Genomic DNA, 11,587 nt, shown 5'->3' with positions numbered 1-11,587 from the left:
CAGTCATGATGTCAACAGGTAATTTTGTTGATTAAAGCTTATGACATATTTCGGATCGCATTTAGAAGTAATACACATACGGAAGAGATTTTAAGGATGGTGGTGTTCCTCATTATTAAGAAATTGACATCCATAAATTCTCTTCCTTATGAGATATTTGTTGTACTTAATTTACATGTTTAGTTGTTAACAGTAATAATTCTTGGATTCATGACAAGTCTTTTGAATAAAAGATCATATATGGATTTAAATTCGTGTTGTATATTTTATCAATTCAAGTTAATTGATGGGAAGTACTGCAGACCCTGTCTTCAGATACTTTTACTATCGCATGTTTCCCTTTTCTGGAACATGGATCCGATTGATTTGATATAACCATGGCAGTTATAACATATAACATATAACGTATAAACATATACTCAACAACAAAATTTCCTGTGACACCAACAAGAAGTAAAGTTTGGTTTTCAATATTGTAGTACATGTATGGAACCAAATCATAAAAACGCCTCTGTAACAGAAAAGTATGCATTCCATGCAAAAAATGACTTTTATGCAAGCCCCATGTATTTCACTTCCCAAGAATGGGTATAAAAACATGTGCGTTAACGGGATTCCATATACAAGTGTTGTTCAGTATATATTCATCATGAGAAAGTTGCCAGTGCCGTTGGTACCTCATAAATTGTTCTCTAACTGAAAGCGAGAACATGGTTAGATATCAAGTTTCCTAATAAGACGCCTCAGATGTGACTGTTTAGTTGCCGAGGAAAGGAATTTCAATCTTCGAAAAAATATATCTTTGGCATATTGATAAAGCAATACATCAAATCTGTTGATGTGAATGATTCTGTTCTGGTCGCTGTCAGTTATATCGTATGCGGATGATGTATTCTGCAAAGGGTTATTTTCAAATTTGGTAGTAAATGTTAAGTTAAAGGTATTCTCGAAAAGGATTTGTGACAGTTCCTGATATTCGGTTAAACCAAAGAAAGCCATATTCTTCAGATTTTCTTTTGCGCTTGCCAGCATGAGGTACTGTCTCTCGTCGTAAGTCCAACCGGAAGCGGAAGTGTTGTAGCAGTCAACAATGCTCAGGTTGGCCAGCATCCGGGTCTGTCTGTTCACAGCTAGATTTGATTGACATTCCATGAACTCATGCAGGGTAACGTTCTTCCAATCAACATCGAAACACGGGGGTAGCTCCTCCTTGGTCGGGGAACGACCGTTGCATAGAAGTGGGGCTGCAGACCAAGTGGCACCCCTTGAAACGTGTTTCCATTCGCTGATGTAACGCGGCAGAGGGTCCCTCACCATGGTAACGTACAGGTGCCTGAAACATAGAAGATAGTAAATTATCATGAAATTGAGCTGAACCCGTGTGTTAATTGTCCCAAAAGGTTAATTGTTTTCAAAGCATACTATTGGCCATATATCGATGCCAGGGGGGAGTTTGTGAATGCATATGCGTTGTTGGGCCTAATAAATGAATAAAAGATGAACTAAAATCTAAATTTCAACCAGAATGGAATACTGCAGCTTGTGCATTATCTCAATCAAAACCTTCTGAAGGAGCTATACGATATTCAAAATACTGCAGCCCCTGTCGTCACAGGAACATCAAATGTTTTACATTTGTCACCAGTCGTCGAATCTCTACACTAGCTACCATCCGAAGCAAGAATCCAGTTCAAGATAATACAAACACAGCCAGGCTCCATCACGCATGTCGGAGTTTCGTCAATCATACAGTGTATTTCAGTGTCCCAGAAACGGAACAGTCTGTGTCCGTGCTTATCACGAAGTGGAAACAGTTTGGACGACGCTCATTCAGTGAGAACCATAGCCTTGGAATAAACTAAAATGCCTTTCAAAGATTTGACCTAAAATACTAGAAATACTAGAATAATGATAATAAAAAAAATGCAGCAAAGAGGGTTTGGGTGATTCTGGCACAGTCAGACTGATTAGGCTCATTATCAGCTCAGGGCCCCTGCCCCCTCTACACGCAGCCAAGACGACAAATAGGTCTTCTCTCAGGAAGCGCTGCTTAGTCAAACCCACCCAGAACTTTTCGGAAAATGTGAAGAGTCCACCACACTGCATCCTTCTGCATTACCCAGAGTGTCAGAAGGGCTGTATTCCTGGTAGCAAACCCGGGTACTCTCCCAATGTCAGTCAACAGATTGGGAGGTACCAAACCTAAGGCACTGAGAACAATGGGGAGTCGGAAAACTTGGTACTTGGGATGCAAGCGTGACATTTCGAAAGCGAGGTCCGCATATTTTCCATGTTTTTTGCTGAATCTTGTCAATCACATTTTTGTCAAAAGATATATATTGATTGATTGGATTTATAAAAAAGGTGTGTTGGCCTGGATACGTTTAAGACTGTAAACGGGCCTATTCCATAGAATTTTGTATGTATAATTTTCCATGACGCCCTCTACATATCCCGGGTCGTACTATGGATGGACCTTTGTGTCAAAACCACAAGCATGGCAAAGACGGTAATAAAATGATCGAGCCACTCCATCATATCGCTTAGGATACTGTGTTTGTGCCCAAACTGGGCATCCACTGACAATGTGTTGGACTGTGTCATTAAATTAGCATTCTGTTTCACTTTTCAGGCCAAACGACTTCATCCATGCAGGGTTGCTGAACTTCTCAACACACTGCACATAAACTCAATTCAGATAGCTTCTCCTAAATATAATTATTATTATTGTTATTGTTGTATTTGCTGCTGTTTTGTTGCTTTCAGGGGAAAGGATGTGCGTTATTTCAATAAAAAACTGAACATGAATTTTTCGGCAGCAATAATGTCTTTTACGTGAAAACTGTTATGTGAAAGTGTCAAATTTCAGAAAGTGAAAGACTTCGTCTGTGTCGTGTATTCAGTACTGAAGAATGATCGGGCCCAGATTTTCATCACCGACCGAACCAGTTTTAACAAAAACATTATGCTGAATTCGTTTTCAGTTCAACGTTGATTTCCGAATCTGTCTTTAACCACGAAGTCCTGACAACCAGCAAGGGCATTCGTGATTTTGGAGCTTTGAGCGTGCGTTTTGGTACAATTATGAAGTTAAGTTTGAAAAATGAGACAACAAATCAGAAAATTATTAGAACAATGTGAGTGAAAGTTGTTTTACGCGGCTATGAGAGATCCCAGCAATTGCAGGGACACCAGAGAAGGGCTTCATGCATTTGTACCAATGTCGACGCAACTCATCACAGGAAGAGTCAAATTTAAAGTCTAGTTATGATTCATTTGTGCATTAGGTTTCACATCTTACCTTTGTTTGATTTTCTGACCATGCCGTTTGTTCATAGCCTCTACCACACATGTATGCAGGTGGGTCCAATCGGCATGGGCCTTGCAGGGGTGCGTATGCGACTTTCGTTTGAACAAAATATTCGATTTCCACTCTTGATAACACCCACACTTATTTTTAGCTTCACACTGACACCACGGTGGAATATCGAGGTCATACGCCATATGTAACGCAAACGTCGTACTTCCGGTTTTCTGGATTCGAACAAAGACAATGACGTCACTTCCATTTGTACTAACGTTGAAACTATGGATCAAGTCTTTGCGTGAAAAGTGTGCAGATGATAGGACGCCACTGCTAAACGCGTCATCTTTCTCGTTGGGATAAATCTTCTTTAGAGCTGGTAAGTTTTGTTTCAGAAAACCAAAGGAGTTTGAACGAGTTTGAATGATCTCATAAGTTAGCCAAACAATGATTAACAATACCGTTATAACGAAGAACAATTTTTTTTGTGTCATTACTTTCCACATCAGTAATGCTTCGGTTGTGAGTCTGTTGGCGTTCCAACATTCCAGGAGAGGTATAAGTATTTATAGCGAGATGCAATGCGAGTATCTAAATGCAAGAGGTAACCTGTTTTGTGAGTTGTTTTTTGCAACAGTTGTAATTACCGTCATTGTGAGTTAACATTGAAGTTGGAAAACCTGTGAACTTGATAGTACTGCCACCTGTGCCTGGAAACAAGTATCGCAACGCACTACGTCTTATCTCCTCAAGCTCATATTAATAACAATAGATGTAATTCAAACTAAAACGATAATATTGATCTGAAACACCATACCTGTCAATCAATACTGCACATGCATGACGAAAACCATGTGAAATGTGCAATTATTGAGAACCGGTCATGGCAAAGTCGACCTTTCAGTGACCCATAATAACTAAGAACAACTCAGAAACGCTATGAGGGGGATTGGTTGGTAACAACCGAGGTGTTGTTTGAGCCAGATTGTTTGATAACTGCCGATGTGTCTTTGAACCAGATTGATAACTGCCGAAGTTTCTTTGAGCCAGATTGTTTGATAACTGCCAAAGGATGTGGGGATATTGGTCTCTTATGATATCAGGATGTGCATCTCTGATGGTATGGGGATATTGGTCTCTGATGGCTTGGTTATTTTGGTCTTTCGTGGTATGGGGATGTGAGTCAGATGGTTTTCTTTTGTTTGTTGTTTAACGCCGCACTTATGGCATAATGAAATCTAAAGAAATCCTTACCTTTTTTAACCGAGGTGGAACTTGTCATGGAAATTGTAAAAAAAACAGAAGAGTTTGTCATTTGTCAGTGGTTAGTGATTTGTGAGTGGCATTGTGGGATAGTGAATCATCGTCAAAATATCAGAACGTAAAAGTAACATATTCCCTTCTCAAACAACAACTTACATGTCATTATTATTATGTACATAAACATAACTGTTATTTTTATTGTTGTTTTGATGACTTTTTTCAAGGCTAATTTGCATAATGTCTATAGCCTGTTTCTGCCATGTCAATTTGGACTTAGTTTTATTTTTGAATGTTGAAAGTGCCTTCAAATTACCTCCTGTAAAGTACATTTTGTATTGAGCACTGAGATAAAAATAGCAAATCCAGTCTAGTACTTTGCCAGTTTGTTTTGTTATTTCGTATTTACATCTACGTAATGCTTTGTGTCGATTATTAAATCCAGCAAAAAAATTTTTTTCATTTCCATGAGTACTTTAGTCCATGTTAGGAATGCTTCAACAGAACATTGTGAATTGGCATAGGAAAGTCATTACCATTGGTAGTCTCATTCGTCCTTTTTTCACAGAGGCACAACACTTCAAGATGGTGTACAGATATATCAGACATAAGATCTGTAAAGTGTCTTGGAAGTGATCTTATATTTAAATGCCCAACAGACGTCTTGTACTTTGTCCTGTGAGAATGTCATTGTTTCTCAAGCGCTCCATTTCTTGTTTTGCCGATTCATTAAGTGCATTCTTTTGAGAGAAGTTAATAAGTTTGAGTCCCTTTCTTGATGGTGTGCGGCTCAACATTGTGTATCTTAACCCTTGTGCCGTGGTGTTCGAGGGGGGAGTGTTAAATCAGCACCAATATTGTGGTAGGTACTGTCCTGAGATTTGTGAGTTGTTAAACCAAAAGCTAGCATGGCTGGGTTTTGTTTTCTTTCAACAGGTACCTGCACCTGCAGCACAAAAGTCTTCATATCAACATGTGCTGAAAACTGTAAAGAGTTTCTTAGAGAAGTATATCATCTTATCACACACTCATCTCTGTCATAATCAATGCAGAAGTAGGGATGCTGGATTTGATAATGAAGTCATTAAACGAAAGTTACCCTCAACCATTATTGAGGCAAATACTGACAACTTGGTAGAAGGCATGCACAGTTTCCCCTACCATGGAAGTTGATGATGACAAACACAAAATGTTGGCACACAAAAACTATTTATTCTGACTTATAAGATTCCTTAAAGAGGTTAAATGGGTACCAAGTTGAATGTTTTGGCACTTAAAAGAAGAATTAATAAATTTCTAAAAGTTCTACTTATTACCATGGAAAAATAAAAAATTTAAAAATTTAAAAAATTTTTAAATAGTAAAAGGCACCAGTTGAGCATGTACCTGACAGACCTGCAAAGTTTCATGAAAAAATATTGAACGGTTTATGAGTTATGCTCCGGAAACGAACACTACCCTCACAGAAGCTAAGTCCATTTTGTTGCCATGGAAACGTTAAAAATAAATATTTTTAAAATTTCTAAATAGCAGAAGGCACGTTCAGCATGTACCTGACAGACATGAAAAGTTTCCAGACAAAATGTTCAACGATTTCTGAGTTATGCTCCAGAAACGAAACTTGACGGATGGATGGAGTCCGTTACTATATCCCCCGCAAACTTCGGTGCCAACCATGCAGAGCCTTATTGAAAATAAGAACACTTTGCACCAAGACTGGAACAGACTGCCCCAGAACCAAATTATGCCTCTGATTCTGAGAGGGGGCACGGGTGGCCCAGTCGTCTAAGGCGCCGCGATTCGCTGTGCAGAGTTTCGTCCCTTGGGCACCAAGAAACCTATGATTGTGGGTTCGAATCCCGGTTCGCCCCAATTATGTTTGTAGGTTTGTCAGCACCATACCCGTGCTCGTGGGTTTCACCGAAGTGGTAAACGTCTGAGACCTGCATCACTTCGGGCTTTACTCCCACATTAAGCTGACACGCCGTGATATAACTAGAATAATGTTAAAAGCGGCGTTAAACCCAACTCACTCACTCACTCACTGATTCTGAGGAGGGCGACATCAGATTGTTATTCAGGCTGGCAATTCTGACATATGCAATAGTTGTAACTGCCGTCACGGCTTACAGTTAAGGGGGCACAGGTGGTCCAGATGTCTGAGGTGCTACAATTCGCTGTGCAGAGCTGTGTCCCTTGGTCATGCCAGAAACCGAAGATCGTTAGTGTGAATGCCGGTTGGCCCCAATTATGTTTCTAGGGTTGTCAGCACCATACTCGGGCTCGTGGGTTTTCACCAATGTGGTAAACATGTGGCATCACGTCGGGCTTTCCTCCAACATCGTGACATAACTCAGGCTCGTGGGTTTTCACCAATGTGGTCAATGTGTGGCATCACGTCGGGCTTTCCTCCAACATCGTGACATAACTCAGGCTCGTGGGTTTTCACCAATGTGGTAAACGTCTGGCATCACGTCGGGCTTTCCTCCAACATCGTGACATAACTGACAAACTGTGCAAAGCGGCGTTAAACCCAACTCACTCATCTGTAGTTACCTTCAGGGGTAGCAATGTATGTCTTCACTCTGTCCACATATCCCTATAGTTTGTAACATTTTGTATGGACACATGTGATCTTTTTGACCTGGCTGCAGGAATATTATAACTTGCTCTGATGTTGTCTTTTTAAGATTTTACACAGACGTCTGCCCATTACCAAAATACATAGTCACAGATTAAGAATTATTACAAATATGCTGACTACATCGTGTTGCCATACAGGTTTCCAGGTGTATTAAATCAGTGTCATTGATCCATTGTCTGGATCTCTAAAGTGTCGATGCATACTGGATACCAGTGTATAACACTAAAGAGCTTACGACAATGTACTGACAGTGTACTGTGATTTGTCACAATACACAGTATAAAGCCTCACCTATGGACAAGTATTGCTGATAAGGCAGGTGTCCATATAATTATTATGACTATTTTGTATTTTACGCCCGTTTGAATCTGTTATTCTGGTACCGAAACCGTTCCACCTTTGGCAGTCATTTTTTAAAGTGGATCTTTCTTCTGACGGCCGATCTCCACATCTTTCGAGAGTATATTTCTGCTGATACCAGATCAGTGAACAAGGCAGACAATGTTATCCGACGTAAAATCACGCAGCAACCGCTAGTGTACACACTTTTAATACAGTACAAGGTATGTTGTACTATTCGTACGAAGATACATGAATTCAGGTGACCCCCCTGTTTGTTGTATGCCTCAAGCCATTAACTTCAATGGCAAATATTCTTCTGGGTATAAAAAAATTATATATTTTGTTCAAAAAAGAAATGCAAGGTAATATGTAGTTCATTGAACCTGACTACACAAAAAATCCGGTGTAGAAATTGGATAAATGTTATTGGAAAATGATGATTGCCTGATATTCGACAAACAGTGCGTCAAAACACAGACATCGTCGATTTGTAATGTCTTAAACGGCATTGTTTTCACACTTGTTAAAAAGTGTTATGGAGGTAAAGCAAACTGCACGGGCAAGTTATGGCATTTGCAACTCGTGGTAGTGGCTATAAGCTTATAATTCGTCATTCATTTGTCGAAAGTTCGAAAATGCCGAGACTCAGCGCTGCCCATCTGAACATCGCCATAGGACGTATCTAAGGAGGGGATTTGCAGTCTTCTGGTTCACGCCACTTCAACGTCAGCACAAATTTGCCGCCTTTATGACCGATACACACAGTTCAAATCCACTAAGACCGTCCGAGAACCGGCCGACCAAGATTTACCAATCGGTACAGGATCGGTACATTCGACTGTTCCACCCACGTCATCGCAATGCCACAGCTCCAGAGACTGCAAGACTCATCCCTGGTTTGAGGAGCAGACTGTCGGGAACCATCTTCCCGAGGCTGGAATCCGACCAAGAAGGGCAGTTATCGTCCCTGTTTTGCAGCAGATCCATCGACAGCGATGCTTGCGTTGGTGCCATACCTTTCAGCCTTGGAATTTGAGAAACTGGAGACGAGTGTGGTTTTGCGTTTCTTCTTCACCGGCGAGATGGAATACAACGTGTTTATCGTCGTCGAAATGAGCGTTTTGCCCCACATTGTGTTCGTGAATTCGACAATTTCGGTGGCGGTAGTCACATGGTGTGAGGGGCCATATCCTACGACCGGAGATCTGACTTGGTTGTGGTTCAGGGAAATTTGGCAAAAAATCGCTACATGAATCAAATTCTTCAACCTCACCTTCTTCCAATCATTGACCGCCAGAGGGAACTGTTTCAACAGGACGACGCTCCACCGCACACAGCTCGTGTCACGATAAACTAACTTCAAAATGCCAACATCAACGTCTTGCCCTGGCCGTCGAAATCTCCAGATCTCAAGCCAGTCGGACACTTCGGTGATGAACACGACCGACGTGTATGTCAACGTCAGAACACGCCGCAGACAGACACTCCGAAAACTGACCAACGCGTTATAAGCAGAATTCCACAGGACAGAATTCGTACACTTATCCAGTCAGTGCCGAGGAGATGCAGAGCCGTGATTGCTGCCTGGGGCGGTCACACGAGATACCAAGTTCAGCGCAACCTTGTGGCCTTATGTGACATGCCAATGAACAGTATGCAATGTCTTTGTACCACGTCAACATGTGACTATCGAGCTCCAAAATTGCAAATTTGTTTCTACGATATTAAATTAAATATATCGACTTTATTAGGTACAAAAATGTTACTGAAAATCTGCCTGTGCCTTTCTTTTTTTGAAGAGTGTATAAACACTTGAACTTGATCGATGTCTCTGCTGTTTGACTGTAGTCCTCTTTCAGTAACATTGATAATTTGTTTAGTCAACTCCAAATGATATGTTTCGGTCGTGACATTAAAACGTTCCCCACTGTGCCACCACACACAGGACCGCATCTGTGGTCTAGTGGTAGAGCGTCCGCCCGGAGAGCGGAAGGTCCGCGATTCGATCTCCGGCCGCGTCATAGCATAAGACCTTAAAAAGATGGTACTTGTTTTACCCTGTCTGGAACTTGGCATAAAGATGCTTAAACAAATACTGGTCGGCTCGGAGTCAGTATACTATGTCTAAGTAGGGTATTCATGTTAAACTGCGGCATGGTATCTCAATGAGCTAACACCATAAATCGGCATTAGTCCGGGCTAGTACAAGCAGCCACACACACACACACGTGCATGTACGTCGCTATATAAGTGCAATAATCTTCACCACACACGGTGTTGCAAACTATATTTTTAAGCTTTTCTCCTCCAACTGCAATGGAATCTGTTTGAACAGAGCATGGAAACCGACGTTGCATATACACTCTTCAAAAAGAGAAATGCACAGGTAATATGTAGTTCATTGAACCTGACTACACAAAAAATCCGGTGTAGAAATTGGATAAATGTTATTGGAAAATGATGATGGCCTGATATTCGACAAACGGTGCGTCAAAACAAAGCCATCGTCGATTTGTAATGTCTTAAACGGCATTGTTTTCACACTTGTTAAAAAGTGTTATGGAGGTAAAGCAAACTGCACGGGCAAGTTATGGCATTTGCAACTCGTGGTAGTGGTTATAAGCTTATAATGTGTCATTCAATTGTCGAAAGTCGGAAGGTTCGAGATTCGATCTCCGGGCGCGTCATAGCATAAGACGTTAAAAAGATGGTACTTGTTGTTACCCTGTCTCACGCTTGGCATACAGGGGCTTAAACAAGGACTGGTCGGCTCGGAGTCAGTATACTATGTCTAAGTAGGGTATTCATGTTAAACTGCGGCATGGTATCTCAATGAGCTAGCACCATAAATCGGCATTAGTCCGGGCTAGTACAAGCAGCCACACACACACACACGTGCATGTACGTCGCTATATAAGTGCAATAATCTTCACCACACACGATATTGCAAACTATATTGTTAGCAGCAGAATAGCTGCACTTGTACGCAGCGGGCGTAATTCTAAATAAACATATTATTTTCAGTTTTTAAAAAATCGGTAAAGGCACTATCTTGTCACGGGATTGTCTGGTCAACTTTCAATGGATTGTCTGGTCAACTTTAACTTGATTGTCTGGGCAAGACTCGATTTGGTACACACCACTGTCCTACGAAAGGAGTACTGTTAGGCGTAAGCCAAAGAACGCTTATATTAGTATGCAACTTGGGTGAGTGGTGGGTGTTACCTGGAGACCTGGTGTCATCACTGATTTTTTTAGTGATCCTTCATATAATGGTAGCAACAAATGCTTTTTTTGCCAAATGGAATCTGTTTCTGCAGAAAATCGAGACCGATTTTTCTTTGACGTTGATGATTTACACACTCTAAAACAGGGTATAAGCAATTCGAAAAAAACACCCCGTTGATTACAGAAATTATCAGAAATACAGACGGTATTGAGTGAGTATTGTAGAACCACATGTAGTTGTCAGCAATGCAGCTGACACACAGACATGGTTGATATTGTTTGCGCTGGATTATGTAGCACCCAACAGAGCATGTATACGCACGGCTGTATCAGACATCCATGAATGATGTATTGTGCATGGTTGACGGTGAAAGTCGAGATATACACTCCTGGTGATGTAACTTGTGACGTACTGAACGGGGAAGAGAGCCAACATTTCCTAGTTTAACAGTGACAGTAAGTATGGTTTTACGCCGCGTTTAGCAATATTCGACCAATATCCCGGCCGGGGACACCAGAAAATAGGCTTCACCAATTGTACCTATGTGGGGAATCGAACCCGGATCTTTGGTGTTACCCAACACTTGAACCGCTAGGCTACCTCACCGCCCCCGGAATTTAACAAAAACTTGACATTGTTTGACAATTTTTACATTTTGATTTTAATTGACATGAACGTGGATATGAATATTATATCTCTTTTCCAACAACACGTATCGTGCAAAAAAGGATAATTTCCTTATGACACCTCAACTCGCAAAACATTTCGAACTTGATCAGCTTTTCATTGTCCCGACAAAGGACGCAAT

At 41.0% G+C, this 11,587-nt stretch overlaps 1 protein-coding gene across 1 annotated transcript; it reads right to left on the bottom strand.

Annotated features, from left to right (window-relative positions):
* Positions 1-714: 714 nt before the first annotated feature.
* On the bottom strand, positions 715-3,798 carry LOC139455210 (heparan-sulfate 6-O-sulfotransferase 3-B-like). The gene is made up of 2 exons (XM_071236756.1): positions 3,302-3,798; positions 715-1,333 (listed from the first exon to the last, which is right to left on the bottom strand). The coding sequence occupies exons 1-2, from the start codon at positions 3,796-3,798 to the stop codon at positions 715-717; spliced, it is 1,116 nt and encodes a 371-aa protein (XP_071092857.1).
* Between the last annotated feature and the right edge of the window lie 7,789 nt (positions 3,799-11,587).

Source organism: Haliotis cracherodii, unplaced genomic scaffold (genome assembly GCF_022045235.1).
Source record: "Haliotis cracherodii isolate W230 unplaced genomic scaffold, xgHalCrac1.p SCAF_11, whole genome shotgun sequence".
Lineage (NCBI taxonomy): Eukaryota > Metazoa > Mollusca > Gastropoda > Lepetellida > Haliotidae > Haliotis > Haliotis cracherodii.
This window is presented reverse-complemented; position numbering and strand designations above follow the sequence as displayed.

What these genes read in the sequence shown, in the direction of transcription:
- LOC139455210 (XM_071236756.1), bottom strand. Translation starts at nt 3,798, where the DNA reads ATGACACAAAAAAAATTGTTCTTCGTTATAACGGTATTGTTAATCATT. An exon ending in GGTCAGAAAATCAAACAAAG is followed by an intron (nt 1,334 to 3,301) that starts GTAAGATGTGAA and finishes TCTATGTTTCAG; the next exon opens with GCACCTGTACGTTACCATGG.